The sequence below is a fragment of the Polypterus senegalus genome, chromosome 4 (genome assembly GCF_016835505.1).
Source record: "Polypterus senegalus isolate Bchr_013 chromosome 4, ASM1683550v1, whole genome shotgun sequence".
NCBI classification, from domain to species: domain Eukaryota; kingdom Metazoa; phylum Chordata; class Cladistia; order Polypteriformes; family Polypteridae; genus Polypterus; species Polypterus senegalus.
In genome coordinates this window covers 1,807,307-1,832,914 of record NC_053157.1, presented here as the reverse complement: position 1 = coordinate 1,832,914, position 25,608 = coordinate 1,807,307, and the positions used below count along the sequence as shown (strand labels likewise).

Below are 25,608 nucleotides of genomic sequence, written 5' to 3'. Positions count from 1 at the left end.
CACCGAGTGGTCACCCTTGGGGACGTTTACTCCAGCCACTCCAAACCATTTTTTAATTGTGTTATTATGTAAAAGAAGCGAATGACTTCGTAATATTTATTCCTAATATATATTTATTACTGCACAATATGAATTGTTCTTGAACGGCATGTCTGGTATCATTACGGATGTGTGAGCTCCAGACGTCCAGTGACCGGGCACATTACGGAAGTGCATTTACATAATCAGGTGACAAGAACTGAACTCATTTGCTGGGACAGACCCCCCGCATCACAACAGGGGTTGACACCCACCCAGACATCACTTCTCTTGGTCCACGGGGTGGGGGCTCCAGTTTGAGCAATGATGATATCTGGGGGGTGGAGCCAGAAGGGTCTTAACAGCCAATCAGATTGAGGGGACAACGTCAGCAGGACAATTTGGAGGTCTCAATGGACCTGGGCAGAGAGAGAGAGAGAGAGTGGCTCACACTGAGTGAGGACAGCAGAGCAAGTCAAAGGGACAGACACGTCACGAGCAGCGGGCACAATGTGAGCTCTGATAACAGCAACCTTGTCTACAAGAAAATCAGAAAGGTTGTCACAAGCTGACAGGGGAGCATCAGGGGACACAGGAACAACTGGGTTGGTGGCAGTAGTGTGGATGTCAAGCAAAACTCAAATTTTGGTAATAATATCGGATGTGATGGGAGGTCTGCTCATTGGTTGGTACCTCTCACGCACACCAGAGACCCTCTACGACCTGATGGCGCCATGTGTTGGAGCGCTCTGGCTGAGCCCCTGTCGCTCTCACTGCTGGTCACCGGTGTCCTGTCATGAGCAGGTTTTTGCATGACTACTTATCCATCTATCCATTATCCAACCCGCTATAACCTAACTACAGGGTCACGGGGGTCTGCTGGAGCCAATCCCAGCCAACACAGGGCGCAAGGCAGGAAACAAACCCCGAGCAGGGCGCCAGCCCACCGCAGGACTCCTTATTGATTACCCAATTTTTTTTTCTAATTTCTTGCCCACCATTTTGTGTAACAGTCGTCAGCGCCTCCTCCCGTGTTTCTAAGGGGTGTGGCCTTCCGGGTCATGACCTGTGGGTAATCTGCACGATGGGATAAAAAGTCATCTGGAGGTCCCAATCTGTCAATTTGGACGCTTCTATCTAAAAGAACTTCTCGTGACCATGTCTGCTCCTCGCGGGTTTCGTTTGCTTTGACCTCCTTCTCCGTCTTTGACTTTTGATTCTTGTCTCTCTTGTTTGGAGTTGATCTCCACGTTTTTAAAATTTTCTTTGGGCTTCCATTTCACGCGTTTACTCAGTAAAAATTTACCTGCCGTGACCATCCAGGACACGCTAAGATTACATGACTGAAAATCACTGGAGGGGTGACATCATGTGTGACGCGGGACCGAAGAGACGAAGACAAACCCAAACCGAGGGTCAGACCTTCATAGGAAAAGGAAGGGAAGGAAGGCTCTACTGGGAGAGTTTTTTGGCGTATCTGAAAGCTTTTTGTTTTTTATTTGATGCACTTTATTATATTGTCCTTTTTGCATGACCTCAGGAGGTCAGAGTGCAGGGTCAGCCATTGCCCAGGACCCCTGGAACAATTTTCAGGTTAAGAGCCCAACAGAGTAGGATCCTCTCTGGCAGTAATGAGATTTGAATCGGCCACCTTCCGGATAGCAGCGCCTCAGAGCCGCCACCTCCTCCCTCCAAAATGTCATTTTAAAGGTCCCTCTGTCGTCACCTGTTTTGTGTGGTTTGGTCCGTTTGTTTTTCTTAATCTTCCATTAAAGTTCTGTACTTTCATTTATTTTTGATCTTCCGCCATCTTGTGGATTTTTCTTATGGATGCTGTCATGTTGCTTCTGGTTGCGCCTGTGAACTTGGACTTCTGAAACATGAGAGGGGTCCAACTGCAGACCTCCGCAGCTCCGCTGAACAGCCAATTGGATTGCAGGTTTTTGTCACCTGGTGTGTGCTTGGCTTGAGTCAGATAGCTCCTCCCCCAATCCTAATCTTAAACAGGGGTCCTCCCTGACGCATCATAGAAAGAGACCACTGACTCAATGGAGAGGGGATCTGGTGGTCTGCACTTAGAAAGCACCACCAATAGCGAATATTGAACCCAGCTAGTCAAACGACAAGTACAAGATTTAGAGTATCCTTCGACAAACAAAGACGCTCTGTGGAGCACAATGGCAAAATGGAAACGTCGGAGACACAAGACAATCCAAAGGCAGACAAGTCCCAATACAGCAAAGCAAAAAAAAAAAAAAAGCAAAAAAACAGAGCGAAATGTCCAAAAAATCCAATATTTCATAAAAAGTACAAAGCGTAGCACAAACACACCAAAGAACTCCCTGGCGCATCACAAATGAACCACCAACAACTGTGGGAGACCCTCCGGGTTCAGGGGGCAGAGGACAGTCCCTGTTGGTGATTGGCAGGGGGGACCACCCAAAACACACATGGGGCTTTGATACAAGGAACAAAATAAAAAAACAAAAAGGATATAAATAATAAGCACAAGAAATATGAATGTAAACAAAAGAATCAAAAATGAACGAAAGGTCATAAAACAAAAGATGTGAAGCCCAGCCAGAGGGGTACACGGCCCCCCCAAACAGCCGACACAACAATCACAGGCACAAGTCTCTGTACAAAGACATTTATCATTTGGGGGGGGGGCACTTCTTCCTTTTCTTCTTCTTCCTCCTCCTCCTCCTCCTCCTCATCGTCGTCGTCCCTCTTCCTCCCGCCTCTGGCTTGTCTCTGTGAGACGTTGGCACCCTTTAAGCCACACCCAGGAGTATTCCAGGTGGCTCGTAAAGGAGATCTGGAATTACTCCCAGGTGTGGTGGAACCCCAAAGTAGGGCTCTGCAGCTCCCACAGCTCCCCCTGGTGGCATCTCCAGAACCCAACAGGGCTGAGCCGACCAATACCAAATCCCATATAGTCTTTTGGGACTTCAAGGGGCCATTGCAATCCCAGGAGGGGCTGCCAAATAGCAGTTCCGGGGTGACAGCGCCCTCCCCCTGTCCTTCTATTACGGAGGCGTCTCAGCTGGGTAATGGTGACAGCAGCGCCATCTGTCACTCTCGGCATGTGACACACATGACATCATCACAGCTGAGGGTTTCCAAAGAGTTCCAAATCGTTGAAATGCAACAAGCAGATAGGCGCTCCAGCAGGTAGTTTGACTCACGGTACGGTACCGTCCAGGTGTCTTCATTTGAAAGATTTTAGTGACTTCCTAAGCAAACGGTTCACACAAAATACGGAAAAACGGGCGATAATACGTGAAAAAAAAAAAATTAGCAAAACTGTTGGAAAAATGAAAACTTCTTGTCCGTGGGATTCCGCTTGAGTGTTTAGGTTCCATTTCTTAATCTCAATCACCGCACACACCTGTTACGTCTGCGATGTGCTCATTTTACGACAGCGTCTGCTTGTTTGCCGTAAAGTGCTTGGGGTTACGGGCAGAGTTTAATTGGGAATGGCCATTCCGGAATAAACGCCTTTCTGAGACAAACTGCACCTGTCCGCTATCGTATTATATCAAGTTTACATTAGGTGGGGAAAGGGTCCCGAGGAGCACTAGATGTACATGACGTCCAGAACGGTGAGAAGACTCTCTGCCCTCAGTGCCCACCCGTCTGACAGCTGATTCTTCCTTCGAAGTGCCACACTTCAGTCAAAGAGCTGGGCTCTCGCCACACCGGGCTAACATTAAGAACATTCCGTTAGCTCTGAGCGTATAGGGGCCTGAACTGAAACTTCCATTATCTGTGCTGAAAGCCTCAATATGTGTTTTCAAGTTTAAACAAAGCAAAGCCAAAAGCCAGTTTGTAACAACCGTCTTATGTGGCAGGCCTACATCGCACTACCGTCGTCGGGTTTGCCTGTCACCATATTATAGGGACTGGATGATAATAAAGGAATATCCCTTTAGGCATTATAGTTGACAACAGAAATTAACGTGGCGCGTGCGCGAGTTGCAATACCAGCAAAAAGTCGGGGGGCGCAGTGTGCTAAAAGTCGGAATGTGACGTCAGAGCCTCTGTTTACTATCTACACGTGACAGAAAGCCGCTTTGAGATTGATGAATGGTTCGATGTGATGAAGCAAATGGCGACATACAAATGCATTCGTGGTGATACGACACGTTTTAAAAGTCTCACATACCATCTTCTGCGCCGTTTTCTTTTTTTTTTTTTTGTACCTTCACAACATAATCAGAATGTACGGCGGCGTATTTGAGCGGCAGAGGAAAAAAATAAGAACTTGCTGAAAAGTTGTTGTGTTTTGTGATTGAAGTGGAGATTTCGGCTTTAATCTTGAAATGTCCATTTTAACCTCGAAGTTTACTTTATCATTACATTAGACCTTCGTAAACGTCATCTTCAAACCGACCCAGTTGTTAATCGCTATGCGCTTCTGGGGCTTCTGACAGCAGCAATCGCCACACAGAACTCATGACAGTTACGATATTTCAGCTCTCTGCACATTCAGAAGCCTTAGATTTATACTTGATATCACTTTCATGGTGAAATGCATTAAGGTAAGTATGTTACATTTTACAGATAAATCGTTAACTTCATTTAAATAATGAACACTGTTAATAATTACACATTTGGGTGGCACGGTGGCAGAGAGGTAGCGCTGTTGTCTCACAGGGAGTCGTGTCCCTGGTGTTCCCTGCCTGCAGTTTGCATGTTTTCCTGGTGGGTTTCCACCGTGTGCTCCGGTTTCCTTCCAGAGACATAAAGTTTTGGGGATTTGGTGACACTAAAATGACGCCAGTGTGTGTGTGTGTGTGTGTGTGTGTGCTTGTGTTCACCTTGCGATGAGTTGATGCCCCGTCCAGGGATTTTGTTTCTTTCTTGCGCTCGATGCTTGCTGGATTGGCCGCATCCCCGTATTGATGGATGTAATCATTAAACATCCTTTTCAGACATATTGCGGTAAGGTGTCCTCAGAATATAATGGATGTTTCAGGCAATTCACAACACAGCGAAGCCGATCATTTTCTCACCGTGATGACACTGCCACCTGGTGGAATCTTCCAGATTTACGTAAAGTACACGCGCGAGTATAAACAGTACAGCGCCTGGGTTAGCTAAAGAGTCCGCTGGAGCGCACGTCGTATTAACCCGACCTGAGTCTGGGCGGACCCTGCCTGGTAAGGAGTCCAGCTGCTTAGGGCAGGCAGGCGTCATGTTTCTATGACGACCCAATCAGGAAATGAGAAATTGTTTTTTTTTTTTTAAGGGGAACAGCTGACCAAAAGAAGAAAAGAAAAAAAAAAAGAGAAGCAGAAGGTAAGGAGTTTGTTCATCTATCTAAGCCTAAGAAGAACTTCACCCAGGGACGTCAGCTATTTGTGGGTGGCGAATCTCCGAAAAGAGGCAAGGGTTTCGTTATACTGCCCAGGGGTTCTCTGGGTGCTCCCATCGGTGAGTCGGACTCGCTTTTGAATTCTTAAGGATAGAGAGATGGCGGCCATATTCGTCTGCTGGCCGTTTGTTTTTCCCACATCACACAACGTCAACTGTAAGACCGGATTCATTGTCGTTTCCCACGGACTATGCATAATCATCCTCTTTCTGATTTCCTTTTCTTTTTTGTGTGCGTTTATCATACCAGGGATCACGATATGGCACTGTGGGTAGGAAGGTTGGGGAAAAAGGGATCACAAAAACGAGCAGCTGGTCACCTTTCATGTAAACATTGGATCCTGGATTGCAATACACTTGCATATTTAAGCAATCCAACTATCGTGGGCAGAGAGGGCGGAATAGGGGTCAAGTCAAGCCAAATCAAGTTGGGGAGCCTGCACTGGTACAGCACATCGCCGCGCCCACCACACAACAGAACAGCTCAGGATCCCGGTTGGCATCCCCCCGGGCAGACATGCGGTCCAGTCCCACCAACCGGAAAAGACCCTCTATCTGCCGCAGCCAGGTGTTACGTGGGTGACCCCTTGGCCTGGTCCAGCCACTCGGGTCCCCAACAATGAGGATCTTATGAGCCGGATCACCCTCGGGTAATGGCGCCAGGTGGCCGTAGTGCCGTAACTGACGCTCCCTCACAATGCAGGTCATGTGCCTCATTCAGGACTCCATGAGCAACACAAACTCAAACCAGCAGTCCCCTAGGATTCTCTGAAGTGACACACGTGAATGAGTCCAGTCTTCGTCTCAGGTCACTGGATAGCGTCCATGTCTCACAAACAGGGGGCACCAAGACTCTAAAGACTTGGACCTTCGCCCTTTTACAGATATCAGGAGCGCCACATACCCCTTTCCAATGACCTCATGACCCCCCATGCTCTCCCAATCCGTCTACTGACTTCATAGGAAGAGTCACCAGAGTCACATGAATGTCACTGCTGAGGTAAGTAAACCTCTCAATGATGAGACACACTGCTGATGGCCGTGCCCAAGAGGTCATTAAAGGCCTGGCTCTTTGGTGTTTATCAGGACCCTCACAAGCCCAGACACTCAGACCCCTCATTCAGTCTCTCAAGACCCCCAATCGGATCCTACATTGAAGATCACAGCATCAGCAAAGTCAAGATCCGTGAATCTCACTTCACCAACTGATGCCCCACAGCCGCTAGACCCCACGACCTTGCCCACCACCCAGTCCATGCAAGCACTCACTGAGATGGCACAGGTGATGAACCAGCTTGGGGGTGGAAGCTGCAGGGATCTGTGGTATCTGTGGGTGAACTTCTCCAGGCTGGTGGTAAGGCTGTTCTGACCTGGCATTGCAAGCAATCTTTGCTTCCATTTGGGAGACTGGCATCATCCCAACTGACTGGAAAACGGGACTTGTTGTCCCTATCTGGAAAGGGAAGGGTGATCACCTGGATTGCAGCGACTACAGGGGGATAAACACTGCTCTCTGTGCCAGGTAAGGGTCGTCCTCAATAGGATCCGTGATCACTTGCTCACCTACCAGTGACCAGAACAGTCTGGCTTTATGCCTAAGAAGTCGACCATCAACCGCATCCTGGCACTGAGGGCTCTCATGGAGCGCAAACGCGAATATCAGCAGAGTTTCTTTGCAGCCTTTGTCGATTTTCGCAAAGCATTCGACTCAGTTGATCGAGCTGCCCTGTGGGACATCCATCATCCTGAAGAGGGGTCAAGGACTGAATATTTCTTAATGCTGACGTATCTTTTGAACATCGTCCACTTTAGATGATTATATACACCATTAACAGTAACAGCCTTACTATATAAGATGGTGGCTCACAGCACAGGGTGTCTCCCAGTTTTGGATTCAGTTCTAAAACATTTACAAAATTTTAGTTAGGGAAAGTAATAAAAACAGTCAAGGTCGGGCTACGCTGACTCTCAACAGAGAGAGCGGAACGGAAATGAAAATCTAGGAGAGTCGTAAGTCGAAGAACGGGCTGAAGGCGACAACCGGCGGGCAAGGAGATCTTTCATCAAAGGCCAAAATGCGATCAGAAAATTCAGAGTCAAAAGCAACAGCAGAACTAAGTTAGGATTCACCCAGACCAGGTTTATCCAGATCCTTTGAACCGTCGCCAATTTGACGTCATAAATGTGTGCACCCCTGGGAATTCTGGGGGAAATCTCCACGGAGACAGAGAAACAGGAACTCAACATACTGGTAGCCAAAACGGGAAGCAAAGACAGGATTAAAAAATGAACTTTCTGAAAACAATTTGAATTCTTTGCGTCTCAAAACGATAGAAGAAGAACTGCAGAGGCGTTTATACAAAAAATAAATAAATAAATAAAACATTAAAGTTGGACAGCACGGTACAGGCCAGGAATTTCAAACAACTCATCAGATTCGCTGCTTTTCAGTAACCCACCTGCATTCGATTTGGGACGCCGGGCTGGAAAGGCTGGAAGAAGAACGGCACCTAAGAACAGCCAGAAGAAAGAAAACGTAATTACAAAACACGTGAAGGCGTTCACTGAGTGAGACGATTAGCAGCCTTGAAGGCAACTCTCCATATTTATACTTCAAGCACAACTCCAAACCAACAACCACAAGAGGAGAAAAGAAAAAAATCAAAACGCAGAATTACCTCAGCCAAGAAAAAAACAGCGCCATCTACTGGCAAGAAACTGTTATAGCAGGCAATACTTTAGATCAGGGTGTCTTAAACTATGGGGAGTCGGGCATAAGTTGCAACTATTGGGTCCTGAGTTACTGCTACATTTAATGGTAACTGGTTGCAAACACTTTTCAAATGGGGTCGCGGTGGGTTGCTGCAGAGCCATTAACCAATCAACATATCTCTAACAATCATCCTTGATTAGCCCCTCCCTCTGACAATTGTCCTCAATTATCTAAGGGGAACCACATTGACAATCGAGGACACTGGAAAGGCAAAGATTGGGTCATGAAAACAAAAATGATTAGGAAACCCACTTAGGGGCTGATGCAGTCCAGTTGGGGTGAAAAATTTCCATCCACTCATGTAAGAGCTATGGGCTGAAAGACCACTGTCCAAGAAAGAAGCCCCTGCTTCAAAAGTGACACCTTCAGACTCGACTAAAGTTTGTGGCTGACCACATGGACAAAGGAAAAGCCTTTGGGAGGAACGTTTTATAGTCAGATGAGGCAAAGATGGAGTTGTATGGCTACAGTGACCAGAGGTATGTTAGGAGGAGAAAATGTGAGACATTCAACCCAAAGGACACTCAGCCTTCTGTGAAGCATAGTAGTGGTAGGCAGCTTCATACACTGGGGTGGGGGGCTGCATTAAACTGGGTGGATGGAATAAAGAAGAAGGAGGATTACATGAGAGCTTAACCTCAAACCACCAGCTATAAGGCTAAACCACAGACACAAGGGGGTTTTCCAACATGACAAAGACCCTCAACACGCATCAAGGCTGGAACTGGAATGGCTAAATCAGGTGGACATCAAGTGTCTGGAGTTGTCATCCCAAAGCCCTCACTTCAACCCTAAGGCACTGAATGATAGACAGATAGATAGAAAGGCACTATATAATTGATAGATATATAGATAGACATGAAAGGCACTATATAATAGATAGATAGATAGAAATGCACTATATAATCACTAGATAGATAGATAGACATGAAAGGCACTATATAATAGGTAGACAGACAGATAGATAGATTGTAAGGCACTATATAATAATAGATAGATAGACAGACATGAAAGACACTATATAATAGATAGAAAGATAGATAGATAGACAGACATGAAAGGCACTATATAACAGATAGATAGATAGAAATGCACTATATAATCACTAGATAGATAGAATTAGAATTAGAATTAGAATTAGAACAATCTAGACGAGAACAGGCCATTCAGCCCAACAAAGCTCGCCAGTCCTATCCACTTGCTTCCTCCAAGAAAACATCAAGTCGAGTTTTGAAAGTCCCTAACGTCTTACTGTCTACCACACTACTTGGTCTCTTATTCCAAGTGTCTATCGTTCTTTGTGTAAAGAAAAACTTCCTAATGTTTGTGAAATTTACCTTAACAAGTTTCCAACTGTGTCCCCGTGTTCTTGATGAGCTCATTTTAAAATACAAGTCTCGATCCACTGTACTAATTCACTTCATAATTTTAAACACTTCAATCATGTCACCTCTTAATCTTCTTTTGCTTAAACTGTAAAGGCTCAGCTCTTTTAATCTTTCCTCCTAATTCATCCCCTGTAGACCTGGAATCAGCCTAGTCGCTCTTCTCTGGACCTTTTCTTGTGCTGCTATGTCCTTTTTGTAGCCTGGAGACCAAAACTGCACACAGTACTCAAGATGAGGCCTCACCAGTGCATTATAAAGGTTGAGCATAACCTCCTGTGACTTGTACTCCACAGATCGTGCTATATAACCTGACATTCTGTTAGCCTTCTTAATGGCTTCTGAACACTGTTTGGAAGTTGATAGCTTGGAGTCCACTATGACTCCTAAATCCTTCTCATAAGGTGTACTCTCGATTTTCCGACCGCCCATTGTGTATTCAAACCTAATATTTTTACTTCCTATGTGTAATACTTTACATTTACTGACATTAAATTTCATCTGCCACAAATCTGCCCAAGCCTGTATGCTATCCAAGTCCTTCTGTGATGATATAACGGATTCCAAATTATCTGCTAATCCACCTGTATTGGTATCATCTGCAAACTTAACCAGCTTGTTACTTATATTCCTATCTAAATCATTTATATATATTAAACATAGCAGCGGCCCTAGCACTGCCCCCTGCTGGTCACCACTCTTAACATCGGCCAGTAATGATGAGGTTCCTCGCACCGTCACCCTCTGCTTCCTGTGTCTGAGCCAATTCTGCACCCATCTAAAAACATCACCCTGAACTCCCACTTCTTTTAACTTGATGCCCAACCTCTCATGTGGCACCTTATCAAATGCTTTCTGAAAGTCCAGATAAATAATATCATAAGCTCCACTTTGATCGTATCCTTTTGTTGCCTCCTCATAGAATTCCAACATGTTAGTAAAACACAACCTCCCTCTTCTGAACCCATGCTGACTGTCCTGTCCTTGTCATGTGTTGCTCAATCTTATCCTTAATAATTCCTTCCATTAATTTTCCTGTGATGCTTGTTAAGCTTACTGGCCTATAGTTGCTTGGATCTGCCCTGTCACCCTTTTTATATAATGGGATGATATTTGCCATTTCCAGTCCTTTGGAATCTCTCCAGTGCACAGTGACTTCCTAAAAATATGTGTCAAGGGTTTATATCTGAACTCGCTAGCCTCCTTAAGAACACGAGGATAAATATTATCTGGGCCTGGTAGATAATAGATAGATAGATAGATAGATAGATAGATAGATAGATAGACATGAAAGGCACTATATAATAGATAGATAGATAGATAGATAGATAGATAGATAGATAGATAGATATGAAAGGCACTATATAATAGACAGATGGATAGAAAGGCACTATATAATAGGTAGACAGATAGATAGATAGATTGTAAGGCACTATATAATAATAGATAGATAGACATGAAAGGCACTATATAATAGATAGAAAGATAGATAGACAGACATGAAAGGTACTATATAATACATGGATAGAATTAAGACAGCTAAGATTAACAGACAGGTTTCTCACCTCGTGACTGGCAGAGTGGTCCCTCCGTTTGAGGTGGTGTTTGCTGAGGGTCTGGAAGGAAGCAGACAAGCCTTCTAGTTAAGATGGATGTGATTACAAACAGTTGGAATAGGAGCCCACCCACCGTGCCTCCCCACTCGCTGTTAGGCCCCACATTTATTAACTTTAATCCTTTTGCTTTTATTAATATTCTCTCCCTGAAGTCCCGAGAGCCCCATGCAGGTGGTACAAATGTCAGATGTTTTTACGTTTGCTTTTAAGAAGTGACCCTGAAGTTTTTGAGCAGCTCGGAGATCATCGTCAGGACTCTCCCTAATCCGTCATAAACATGTGAGCCAAAGGAAGCCAAGTGACAAATCCAAAATGTCAACCAAAGTCAGCGAGATCTTTTTTTGAAGTCAAGCAGTAAAAATCTTTGCTTCTGAAGCCCCTTTTAGGCCCCCACCACTACGCCATGGCTTCCCCTCTGCCAGTCACTTCCTTGTGCCGTAACTCATATGGTGGTCCCAATGGAAGGCGACTCCTGCAGTATTTTTATTGAATCCTCTGTAAGGTCCCTCAGTATTGTGCACTTATCATTTATGGTGGACTTCTAACCGTTTGTAATTTGATTTATCGTATTTCTCTTTCTTGATGTCATTTTCAGAATGGTTGTCCGTTTTGCGGAGTTCTTGACAGTGATGAATAACAGATGTGACAAAACCAAAGTCAATTTCACGTTTTTCTGCTTTACAATTTGCCACAATGTGACACAGGTGACCTGAGTATTTATTCTTCTTTTGAAAAGACACGGACTGACTTAAAGGGAAGAAATTAAAAAGATCGCCAAGGCATCGACACCAAGACAAATCACTCTGAATGTTGGATCAAAGAACACAACAAGAAGTACGAAGAAGCAGAAGGAGAGATGAGGGGACTCGTTCACAGGAAACATTGCCGACTTGACCACGGTGGTCCCCCAGGTATGTCAGGTACGTCCTGGCTCTCCACGCTCCAATATCAGCGTCCTTTGGTGAATTTCGTCAGTTGTCACTCCCTCTGCCCAAACGAATCTCCCGCTGCCTTGTGTGTGTTCAAACTACCCATACGCTTTGTAACAGTCGTGTTGAATATGTGTGGGTGTCACTGCCAGTTTGCACCTTTCCCATTCCTGTTATGGGTGGAATTGCTGAATGCGTAATCCCGGCCAATAAGGGGAGGGGAGCACCTGTCCAAACAGGCTGTAGGGGGAGGAGCCAACCTTATGTAAATGTGTGGCGGGTAAAAAGGTGAGGAGAGAGAAGAGGAGCAGACGCCATAAAAGGAAAAGGCAAGAGGGGAAGCATGGAGAAAGTCAGGTGAGCCCGGGTTCATTTCTGGACAAATTAATTTCCTTTTCTGGTGAATGAGGTGAAGGCATTTGGGAGAGGAGCTGACGGGCCAGCACAAGGGACAGTTTAGCTGTACGTTTCCTTGAACAGGAGGTATGGTTTGGCACATCATTCACCACCACAGGCTATAGATGGTCATCGTTAATGGTGAATACAATAATCTGAGCAGGCATAATTATAATATGCGCTGCCATCGTACACTGAAAAAAGTAGAACCGCCATTCACCATAAAATAATTAAGTTAATGATTCACACTTAATATTTTCAATCTACGTGCCGAATATGCAGACTGCAGGGGGTCAGGATGAGAAGCAGGAGCAGACCTTAGAGGGGTTAGGACCAGCCGGACGAATATTCTCGTTAGGACTCATGGAAGTGTAATGGGCCCGGAATCATCACAGCAGCAGAAGGTTTGATTTAAAGTGCCATGCAGGAGAGCCGTGAAAAATGTCAGTGAAGAGACGAGTGAACTACGCTATGCAGGAGACCCTCAGTCGGGAGCAGCAGACGTCTTGCAGTTCTGCCTTACAAACAGCGTCCAGGCAGCGCAACCCCTCATAGGAAAAGATGAGGAGAAGTGACTGGTGGTGTCAGGACCACCCGAGGACGGGAAGAGCAAAGGGGTGCTTGAAACTCATCTCCTTGATCTGTTGAAGGTCTTCAGTTTGTCAGGGTGGGATGAATCTATGTGAGCACCACGAAGACCACTTGTACATCAAGAGCCCCTTTCAGCACCAAATGTTCTTCTATGCTTCTTCCTTTTCTACACCTGATTTTTCTGGCACAGGGTCACAGTAAGCTGAGCTATCACAAGAGCCGGGAACAAACTCTGAAAGCCCTGTGGTGGGCACAGACTCACCCATCCAGTCCAACTCTCGTGTAGTGTGGGGTGGGCACCAGCACTGGGGGCCATGAGACCAGAAGGCTTCAGATTCTGCTGAAAACTGCAGCCCCACCATGCAGCAACTTTTCTTTCTTTCTTTCTTTCTTTCTTTCTTTCTTTCTTTCTTTCTTTCTTATATAATGTCTTTAATGATAGGTATAATTGCAAAACTATTGAGTCATTTCTTTCTTTTCTGATATTTTATATGGCACCTTTCATAAGTGGCCAATTTACAAAACTATTATTTTGTACTGTAGTATATAGTGCCTTTCATGATGGATACATTTACAGTAAAACCTTATTCATTTGTATTAAATAGCATGTTTCATATTGAACATTAATAGTCTACTGTATAGTGCCTTTCACATCTATCTATCTATCTTTTATATAGTGCCTTTCATATCTATCTATCTATCTATCTATCTATCTATCTATTATATAGCACCTTTCACATCTATCTATCTATCTATCTATCTATCTATCTATCTATCTATCTATCTATCTATCTATCTATCTATCTATCATATAGCACCTTTCACATCTATCTATCTATCTATCTATCTATCTATCTATCTATCTATCTATCTATCTATCTATCATATAGTGCCTTTCACATCTATCTATCTATCTATCTATCTATCTATCTATCTATCTATCTATCTATCTATCTATCTATCTATCTATCTATCTATCTATCTATCTATCATATAGTGCCTTTCACATCTATCTATCTATCTATCTATCTATCTATCTATCTATCTATCTATCTATCTATTTATCTATCTATCATACAATGCCTTTCTTTTGTTCTTTCTTGTTGCACTATAATTAAAGTATACTAATTACTATATCAGCTAAGGATACATTAACCCCTTATTTTATATTTTTATTGTATCAATAAAACATTTTGAGTACCTATTGCTCTTTCTTTCTTTCTGCTCTTTACCTCAGAATCTTTGCGTTTATACGTTTTACGTTTTAACTTCATTACACTTACTGTGTGCACAAGTGCCGAAGACAAAAGGCCCAGCAGAAGACAAAGAACGTTGCTCATCTTGCTTTTTGAGAAGTGGCTAAGACAAAAAAGAAAGAAAAGTTACATTTGGAAAATTCAGCTTTAAAATAAGCTTCCATGCAACTCCCAGAGGGTCCGCAGCAGCTCCGTCTGTAGGGCGAATGCCCACCTTGGTGGTTTTGTGTTCACCGCGTGTCTGTTTTTCTGGGAGGGTCTATTGAATATTGTCCTTAAAAATGCTTGTGGTTTGCCTGTTTTGAGCACACAGCTGGAGGACTGACATGTGGGTGATGCGATAAGAGTAACGTGAGATTATTTTTTATTGTTTTTCACATCATTTGCTGTTCTACACCGTTGGTCACCATTGGCTTCTGTTATATAAGATTTGTATTTTTATCTCTTTTTCTACAAGAAAACATGAGATTCAAGTTTTTTGTCAGCCATCACTACAAATGACATGAGGTAAGCGACATATAAAAAGATTTAATTTTTCGTGGGGTTTTCTTTGAAAGAGGGATGAACATCACAAGTGAGGTAAGCTCTTGTTAAGCTTAGGGAAGTCTTCACATATTCTGGGATGGCCTCACCACCTAGACTGCCACTGATGATGATGATGATGATGATGTTATATTTGGACTCTTCAGCTCGTGCTCTCACACTGATGCACCATTGAAGAGAATTCCAAACCTAATTATGTCATATCATCTACTGTTAAACCGTAATTCTAAAATTTTTATTATTATGCTGTCTTAAGGAATTGTTCTGTTCTGTATATTGTATTGTATTGACCCCCTACTTTTGACACCCACTGCACGCCCAACCTACCTGGAAAGGGGTCTCTCTTTGAACTGCCTTTCCTGAGGTTTCTTCCATTTTTCCCTACAAGGTTTTTATTGGGAGTTTTTCCTTGTCTTCTCAGAGAGTCAAGGCTGGGGGGTTGTCAAAAGGCAGGGCCTGTTAAAGCCCATTGCGGCACTTCCTGTGTGATTTTGGGCTATACAACAAATAAACTGTATTGTATTGTATTGTAATTCCATTTTTTAGACTCACAATTGTCCTGCTGCATATTTATGTCACATCCCATGGCCCGTAGAGTACATTTTGTAACACAGGGTGGCACAGGGAAACGAGAAATTTTGGAACTGGGTCTTGGCGACCCTGGGGTGTCGGCAATTGTTTGGGACCAGTGGGACCTCGTGTAGGACCCCTTGCCATTAGTTATCATGGAGCAGTGGAGTGGCGCACAATGAGGGTTCGCCTTTTATAAGAATGGTGACAGTGTGACACCTGCGCAAAGAGAATTTCAGCATGGTTACCAGTTTGGACGTCACGATCGTGTCCCGTCTGCTCATGGGTGTGTAATTTTGAAGAAACGGGACCCGCCTTATAAAAGAAGCCACTTTGTATACTGCCTGGCAATCAATGGCAGCTTTTCAACAATTGTTTGGAAGGCGCGTCATTTCACGTAACGGTGACACTCCATGGCCTCTGAGACCCCCAGATCTCACTGCCTGTGATATTTTCTTTTCTGTGGGCACATCTTAAAAGCCGAGTGTACCGAAAACGTCCTGCAACCACCGATGAACTAAAGAGGAGGACTGAAGAGGAAATCGCTGACCTTCCTCTTGACATGTTAACGTCAGGCAATGCAGGCTGTCAGGATGTGTACGGAGAAATGGACGACACCTTCGTGATGTTCTCTTCAAGACGTAAGATGAATATTGATTACCACCATTAATTGCATATCCTGTACAATGCATTTCATCATTAAACGTGTTTTGTGAAGTGTTTATTTGTGCATTGAACGCCATTTAAAAATTTCCCATTCCAATATGTTTCAATACGTTGAAAGTCTCACCTGACTATGAATGTGGTGGTCCAGCTCACCTCAATGTAATCCCCCTTTGACTTTAACACCCTTGCCCCCGCTGCCTCCTGTGATTTAAAGCCTTTGGAATAGAAGGATTCCTTGTGGTCCCCAAGCCCACCCTTTACCGCCCCCTTGAGGTCGTTCTCATCAGGTAGTCACCATCCACATCGACATTTCTTCAGGTTTCAAAAGAGAAGGAAATGACAGGAGCCCAGGTGTGGACAGAATGGTGGAGGGTTGAGCTCTCTGAAGCCACATATGGTGACAGCAGCCTTCGATTTCTGGGATTTCTGGGATGGCATGTTGTTGTGAGGCAGCGCCTGCTGACAGTTTCCTACGATGTTTCTGTCTGATGGCCTCGTTTCTTTGTGAAAGTGTCTGTCTCTCCAAGATGGTTGACTTGAATGGCATGAATTTCAACAGCAGAACGTCCTTTGTATTCCAGAACACTGTCACCATGTCTCTTCTGCCCAATTGCTGCACGTGACATTTCTTGGGTTTATGGGACCCCCTTATGTTTTCATCACCTGGACTCTTCAGGCTCATGATGGTCAACCCACATTTCATCCCCAGTAACAATACATGAGAAAAAGACACCAAGGTTTTCTCTAAGAAGGTCCAAACTCTTGTGTTGACAACCTTTCTGATCCGGTGTCACCTTGCAGGAAGTGACCTTTGTCCAGTTTGTTTTGACAACATTGGGTGCAACATACCTGCGGTGGGCTGGTGCTCTGCCTGGCGTTTGTTTCCTGCCTTGCGCCTGTGTAGTCTGGGATTGGCTCCGGCAGACCCCCATGAGCCTGTAGTTAGGATATAGATAGACGGATGATGCAACATACAGCGACAACACAGAATATGTCCTCCTGTCCTCATCATCTTGTTCTGTCACCCCAATATCACCTGCATGTCCTCTCTCACCACATCCATAAACCTTCTCTTAGGCCTTCCTCTTCTCCTCTTGCCAAGCAAGCTGACCCTCTAATGTCCTCATTTCTAATCCTGTCCATCCTCGTCACCCCCAATGCAAATCTACCTCTGCCACCTCCAGCTCTGTCTCCTGTGCCACCGTCTCCAGCCCATATAACACAGCTGGTCTCACTACCGTCCTGTAGACCTTCACTGTCACTCTCACTGATACCCGTCTGTCACCAATCACTCCTGACACTCTTCTCCACTCTGCCTGCACTCTCTTCTTCACTTCTCTTCCACACTCCCCATTACTGTTGATCCCAAGTATTTAAACTCCTCCACCTTCATCAACTCTCCTCCCCTCATCCTCTCCATTCCACTGACCTTCCTCTCATTCACACACATGTGTTCTGTCTTGGTGGTCCTAATGAGCTTCATTCCTCTCCTCCTCTTATCTCCACCTCTCCAGGGTCTCCTCAACTTACAGATCACAATGTCATCAGCAGACATCACAGTCCACGTGGACTCCTGTCTAATCTCGTCTGTCAGCCTGTCCATCAGCATTGCAAATAAGAAAGGACTCAGAGCCAATCCCTGATGTAATCCCACCTCCGTCACTCCCACCGCAGACGTCACCACAGTCACACTTCCTGTGCCACTCTTATGTACTTCTCTGCCACTCCCGACTTCCTCATCCAATACCACAGCTCCTCTCAGTCACCCTGTCATATGCTCTCTGCTGGTTCACAAAGACGCAATGCATCTCCTTCTGGCCTTCTCTCTAAACTTCTCCATCAACATCCTCAGAGCAAACATCTCATCTCTGGTGCTCTTTCTTGGCATGAAACCATCCTGCTGCTCACTGATCATCACCTCACTTCTTAACTGACCTTCCACTACTCTTTCCCATAACTTCATGCTGTGGCTCATCAGTTTTATCCCCCTGTAGTTACTGCAGTCCTGCACATCCCCCTTATTCTTAAATATCGGCCCACCAGTCCACTTCTTCTCCACTCCTCATCATCCTCTCACTTCCAAGATTCCATTAAACAATCCTGTTAGAAACTCCACTGCCATCTCTCCTCAACACCTCCATGTTTCCACAGGTATGTCATCTGGACCAACAGCCTTTCCATTTTTCATCCTCTTCATCGCTGTCCTTTCTTCCTCCTTGCTAATCCGTCGCACTTCCTGATTCACTATCTCCACATCATCCAACCTCTTCTCTCTCTCGTTCTCTTCATTCATCAGCCTCTCAAAGTCCTCAAACTCTCTGTTAGAGAGATATCAATAATGAAGAGACACGGCTCACATTTCAAGGTGCACCTCCCAGCATGCACGAGAGCACATACAGTATTATGGGATGTTCAAAAGTGTACTACAGTAGTCATTCCTGCGTAGAGAAACATTTGTTTGTGACAACTAAGAGTCAGTCGTGTCCTGAATTTCTAAGAAGTGTGCGTTAATGACCAGAGGTGGGTCCATTTGTGCTCTACTTGTGTGTTTTTATACGTTAAGATGCAAGTTGTTTACGTGTTCTGTGTAGCGTTTATATGTTGGGATTGTGCCTTAGTGTTATTTACATGCAGCGATATTATTGAATAATAGTTTATGGTATTACATCAATGTACTTTACTATAAGTTTGTTAATACTATTTACTGCTACTTTATTGATTTGGACTCCATACTGCCATTAAGCTAGTGCCCAATTTGAGTAATACTGCCATCTAGTGGACTTTGTGTAATTTATCAATAAGTTTTAGGTATTCTCTTTTATTGTAGACCACACACACACACATACATACAGTACACCCCTAAAATTCGCGGGGGTTACGTTCCTAGAGTACCCGCAAATTGTGAAAAACCGCAATTTTTGGATGTGGTTAAAGAATGCCTTTTAAATGTCTATTTTTATAGTTTCAACCCTAAACACAGTACGCCTGCCCCAAAAGCACTTTAATTTCGTTGCAAACTCAGCCTAATACATTAAAACATGACCTAAAAACAGAATGTAAAGGTAAACCCGTCTACTGTACAGTACTGTACTGCTATGTCTCCCGCGGTGCTAGAATGTAAAATACCGATGTTACCGCTTTACGTACTGTAATTCATGCAAGCGCGTTTTCTTTGGTATAAGTAGAGTAAATACATAAATACATCATAATTTCATTTAATTAAAATACAGTGAAATGTATGGGTACTCACCAATGATGAATGATATTGATGATGATGATGAAGTCGCTGTGCAGTACAATGCAGGGGATTTAAAACTCCTCGGGTGGCGCCTCTTCTTCAGGCGGAGTCGTATCTTTGGACGGGTCTTCTTCTAATGAGGTTTCTTGCTGGCTTTTCTTCATAGGTTTCAGGAACATTGTGATGGGAAGTTGCTACATTGTCTCCTGGAGCAAACTGCTGGTAAAGTTTCCGTGCTTTCTCACAGATGATGTTACCGTCCAAGGGGATGTTCTTCTTCCTGCTTTCTGCCAAGGCAGATTCTATCCATCCAACTCCATTCCAACCCGCTGAATCTGAACACAGGGTCATGGGGGCCTGCTGGAGCCAATCCCAGCCAACACAGGGCACAAGGCAGGAACCAATCCTGGGCAGGGTGCCAACCCACCGCAGGACACACACAAACACACTCACATACATCAAGCACACACTAAGGACAATTTAGAATCGCCAGTCCACCTCACCTGCATGTCTCTGCACTGTGGGAGGAAAGCGACGCAGACACGGGGAGAACATGCAAACTCCACACCGGGAGGACCCGGGAAGTGAACCCAGATGGGTCTCCTTACTGCGAGGCAGCAGTGCTACCCACTGCGCCACCGTGCCGCCCGGCAGATTCTATTCTGACGATATTTATATTCCTTACGGTCGTTATCTTTTAGGCACATTCATGGAAACTTACAGATACGGTACACCAGATCGCTGCTTCGTTCTTCTTTATGTAGCGTGCGGTGCTTTCATTAATGCCATAGTGGCGCGCTACTGCAGAATAACTTTTTAGTTCCTGGAGCAAATCCAGTAGTTCAAACCTCCACTGGAGTGTTTTAAACTTTTTCTGGTGTTTAGGCCTTAGAAGGTGCAGGGCGATTCAGCGACATCTTGTGCGTCTACGAATAACAAAATGGAAAACACTCAGCTGGAGTCGCGTCACAGGGCAGCAATCAATCAGCAGCAAGGAGAAATGAAGAGCGCTCTGGGATTGGCTACTTTCACCATCCCAAACCGCGGTTACTTCCTGTTCTCTCTACAGCACAGTATTGCCACAAAAAAGCCATACAAAATTGTGGAGGATATTTGCGATTTCTGCTAACAAATAATAGTTAGGTTCTAAGTCTGAGAATCCTGAACCGCGACTTTGCGGGGGTCTACTGTACTGTATACCTATTCAAATACAGGCGTATTGTCTTCAAATAAATAAGTCCATTTCATTCTGAGCTGCTGTGTGGAGTTCTCTGCATCATTTACCAGAGTCCTGACCGACACTCCAGGGTCTCGTGTATAACGCCGTGCGTAGAACTCACACTATAACATGGCGTAAGCACAGAAACCGAAATGTGTTTACGCACAGAAAAATCCAGACGCAGGAATCTGTGCGTACTCCAACTTCCACCTTCTTCCGCTACATAAATCCCGATCAGCGTGAAAACTACGCCGTGCACGCTTTATGTAATGCCCCAACTCCTCCCAGAATTACGCCTATTTGAATATGCAAATCAATATAAATCGCCCTTAAGCGCAGCCTTCTGTTAAAAGACAATGGGAAAAGCACGGAGAAAATATAAGAAGTTCAGCGAATACCAAGTGGAGGCAAAGGAAAAACATACAATTTGTTCAAATAAAACCGTGATATAATTAACAAAAGGAAGTTGATCGAGTGACATAGCGTGTTGGAGAAACATGAAAGCTCACATTCACAAAATCGCACAGTGCCGGAAATGAAAAAGAAGTCACATATCAAAGTCGCCGTGAAAAGAAGAGTTGTAAGCCCACCGTCTGAGTGTCATATGAAAGATTATTAGGGTACAGAGAAAAAAAGGCACATGGTGGGGAAAAAGCACAAAATGTCAACTTCAATCTCGACATTTCCACTTTAATCACGTAGTTTATTTTGTCATTAAAGTAGAACATCAGAAACTTCATCTTAAAATCGTTTAATTAACCAGTTTCTCAAATCACATCGTAATTAAAGTCGCACGTTAAATGCTTTGTTTTGTATTTGATCTTCTACTCGTATGTGCTCTGTGTGTGTGAATCACTACTTGCTTCTTAAACCCGCTCTCTTCCTCCAACTGGACACAGAGTCCATGACATTCGTGATATTACAGCTCTCTGAATAACTAAAATACTGAGATGTATACGTGATATCATTTTCATGATGATAGGAGTTAAAGCACGTTATTAAACATGTGTTTCACTTCGATGAAATAATTTATTGCAGCAGTACTCAGGGGGCGGCTCTAGGCTTGTGGTGGCACTGGGCAGAGGAAGAATCGGTGGCTCCTTCGCCGCCAATGTCACTAAGGTAGCTTATCACGGTGGATGGTCACGTCTGTTACAGACACTGCATAGCCGCCTCGTGCTCATGACACAAGCATTTAACTTTTGCCGAAATTTGTCGCTGCGTTTTTAGCTGTGTTGTTATTTTCTCTTTCTGTTTTATATTCAATATATATTGGCGTAGCCGTCACTGCAGTCAGTGCTTTTCTTTCCCCAAGTAACCGATCGCCACACAATCAGCTCTGTAATAGACGTTAATCCATCTGTAAGCTTAGCGCCGATTCTTCAAAACGTTTAAAGAACATTGAAATATCTTCGTAGTACATCTTTAATTATTCTATCCTTCACGACACTCCCAGTGAAGAATATAGATTATTTAAATGAAGTTAAAGTTTTATCTGTATAATTTAACAAACATATTTTGCTGCATTTCATCTTAAAAATGATATCGTCATCATCTGTAAATACGCGCTTTATAAAGTGGCTCAGGTTGTGTGATATTATAACTGTAGTGCAAGTTTACAGTGAGGTGATTGTACTTATAAGTCCTAACAGATCTACAAGGAGCCATTGATTGAGTGTGTTTAGAGTTCTTGGGATGAAACTGTTTGTGAACCGCGAGGTCCGTACAGGAAAGGCTTTGAAACGTTTTGCAGTGGCTGAGACAGCGTGTCCTTGAAGCTGTATACCGATAATTCTCTTTCCGATCAGCTGCTGCTGTGATTCACACTCAGACACAGTGATATAAATACTCTGAGTGGTGCAGTGAGAGTAATATGGAAAAAGATGATCCGCTGTGGCAACTCCTAACGGGAGGAGCTGAAAGAAGACGAAGGTGCAGTGAGAGTAACAACGCTAAAGCAGTTCTGGTATTTGGTATACTATGGCTGTTCCCTGCTCCATTATATTGTTACAAGTTCATTACAATCAGATGCATTACACTAATAAACAATATGCGGTTAGTTTCAGTGTATTTATAAAGCTGCGTCATGAAAATAAGGAGTAATCACACAAGAACAGTACCATTGCTTTGACGCTGGGTGCCGCCAGTCTGCAAAACCGAGCAGAGAACTTGCGTACGACAAGGTATGAGCTAACGTGGAAAAGTGCGTGGCTTTACGCCAAGTGTAGGTTTTATACATCGCGATTTGAACGTGGAAAAGTTCTTAGGCAACATTTCTGTGCGTACGCACCATTTATACATGAGGCCCCAGGTCCTGAACACACTACAGATACAGTGGCGCTTTGTTACACTCTCCTTGTTTTGGAGTACATTTCCATCTTTATCCTTCATCACCCTAACCTGCTGCTCATCTTTCCCTGCTCGGCCCCTCGCTCTAGCCCACCGGTCCTTTTCTCCCTCCTTAGTGTCCAACCTGATTGTGCTTTGATGTTTGTGTTAAATAGATTTCGAATTTAGACTCCCTTTTGTCAAGGATCCTTTCAATTGTTCACTTTGTTAAAATTTGCAGCACGGTGGCGCAGTGGGTAGCGCTGCTGCCTTGCAGTAAGGAGACCCTTAAGGGTTCGCTTCCCGGGTCCTACCTGTATGGAGTTTTCCATGTTCTCCTCATGTCTGCGTGGGTTTCCTCCCACAGTCCAGAGACATGCAGGTTAGGTGTATTGGCGGTCCTAAATTGTGCTTGGTGTGTATGTGTGCCCTGCGGTGGGCTGGCACCCTGCCTGGGGGTTTGTTTCCTGTGTTGGCTGGGATTGGCTCCAGCAGACCCCCGTGACCATGTGTTAGGATACAGCGGGTTGGATAATGACTGACTGACTGACTGACTTTGCTATAAGACCCCTCGTGTTTGTTTCATTTCCTCTCATCACACTCTTTTCTGTTTTTTATACACGAGGAGTTCATTGCTGTATTTAATGCATGTGCTGCTTGTTGTGGCAGATTGGGGGCGCTGTTGTCCCCTTGAACCCTCAGTCCAGACGCCAGACACCAGGTAAAAGTCCAATAATTTGACTTTTTATTAATAACCAGTGCACAAAGCACCCTCCCCTCCACAATACTCGCATAATTAAACAAATCCACAATAACAATAAATCCTCCAACTCTCCCAGACGCGTTGCCACCCTTCCTCCCGACTCAGCTCGTCGTCTGGGATTTCCCACATCCCTTTATAGTATGTGACCCGGAAGTGCTTCTGAACCCTGAGCCCATGTGACTTCCTAGCACTTCCGGGTCAGATCCAAAGTCTTCTTTTCATCCCGGAAGTACGTCATTCCTCCTGTCCGTGTGACTAGGACGTTCTTCCGGGTTACAGGGCACGTACGAGTCTCTGGGCCACCCTGCAGCGTCCTCTGTTGGCCCACAAGGTAACCAGCAGGTCTGTTAAAGAAAACTCCACTGTCCATGATTCCCTGCTGGCATTTTGGGCACCTCCATACTGCAGGGAGGGCTCCACCTGGCGGCCTGGGAGTATTGGCCGGGATGACTGGCCTGCCATATTCCACATTGTTTATTTGTTTTCTTTAAGTGGCATTTTCAATATTTGGGCTAACTGGTGACAGAGGTGTGGTATAGCGGGTCCATGGCTCAGATGAAAAGGCCAGTTTTTAGATAAATAAATAGAGGTGGCGCAGTGGTGTGGCCAGAGCCACTCTCGGATACTGTGTGATGCGGGCGTTTCTTCGGTTAAGTGCACAGGTGGGGAATCGTCCACGTCGGTAATTGAGCTGCTAATTGCCACACTTGTGCCACGTCCCCATAATAAATAGGAGAAGCGCGAGGTGGGAGAAATGTTGATCGAAAAAACGCATGCTAGAGAAGGTGAAGATGATGACGCCGGAAGCGAAGGAGTCTGTCTGTCTGTGAGTGCATGAGAGCCTAGCGGGGAGTTTGGCCGACACCTGAGGGACAGCATGAAGTGGTCACCCCAACTGAGCACTATGGAGGAGCAGAAGTGACCAGAAGGTGGTTGGCTCACCGCATGAGGTAGCAGGAGTCAGGAGGCTTGGGAGGTAGAAGCCCCAGTGTGAACGTCCTGGTCACTTGGGATCCCAAGTCTCGGTCTGGTGACAGCCCTATGGAGTCGGGGACCACAAGGCTACTGGCTAGAAGGAGAAGGTCAGCTGCAGGAAGGGTGACTCCCCTGGTGCAGGGCCCAGATGGGAGAAGCAGAAGAAGACACCGGGTTTTATTTTTAAAGGACTGCTTTCAGCCATTGTTTTAACCTCATTTTTAAAAGGTTTATTTATTGGATTTTAACCTCCACATTTCACTGTTTTTACCGATCATTTATTTACTAGCAAAATACCCGGTTTTGTAGCGGCGAAGTACTGCTTTAAAATTGTTATTAAGAAGAAAATTAAACCTTTTTAAACCGAGGGAACATATCCCAATAATTATTTGTTAAGGATCTCTTTGTACACCACGTTGTGAGTTCGGCCCTCCAGTTGTAATCTGACCAAGCTGTGCGCTTAAGCATTTGACTCTTCTAGTGCTCCTGTGTAGTCTAATTATCTCCTGTACGTCATCAGTCCACACCTTGAACCTGTCCAGTCATTCAATACATAAGACAGAATGGATATCAAGAGTGAGCCTGATATGGCCGTGCAATATGTAACACAGAGAATGGAAAAGGCAGGTGCCATCTCCGGGCATGGAAACCACTCGGTAAGTGACAGTTCTTTGATCGATGGTGATCACCTCGATAGACATGTTAATGGGGGTACGGTTGGAATGATAAAGGAAATGGGTATCTGAACAATGTAAAGTAAGTCTAAAATACCTACACAATAACTATAATCATAATAAACGAACAATAAAACAGCAGAGAAGCCGTGGATTAAATAAAAAGGCTGTAGTTATCAGCAGGGAGACGTGAATCCCGTGGCGAAGCAAAGAAGAGAATGTAGAGACCGGAGCGACGGACGGCCTTATATAGGCAGGCAGCCAACAACGTGGGAGGCGTTAAGATGGG

The 25,608-nt window shown here is 44.6% G+C and overlaps 1 protein-coding gene across 1 annotated transcript in view; it reads right to left on the bottom strand.

Moving 5' to 3' along the window:
* The window catches only part of LOC120528517, a 52,120-nt gene that overhangs the window by 13,861 nt on the left and 12,651 nt on the right, over nt 1-25,608 (bottom strand). Inside the window, exons 3-5 of the mRNA XM_039752694.1 lie at nt 14,371-14,446; nt 11,121-11,171; nt 7,857-7,907 (exon numbers count right to left, since the gene is read on the bottom strand). Of these exons, the coding sequence (XP_039608628.1) occupies nt 7,857-7,907; nt 11,121-11,171; nt 14,371-14,446 (178 nt within the window). The remainder of the gene's footprint in view (nt 1-7,856; nt 7,908-11,120; nt 11,172-14,370; nt 14,447-25,608) is intronic.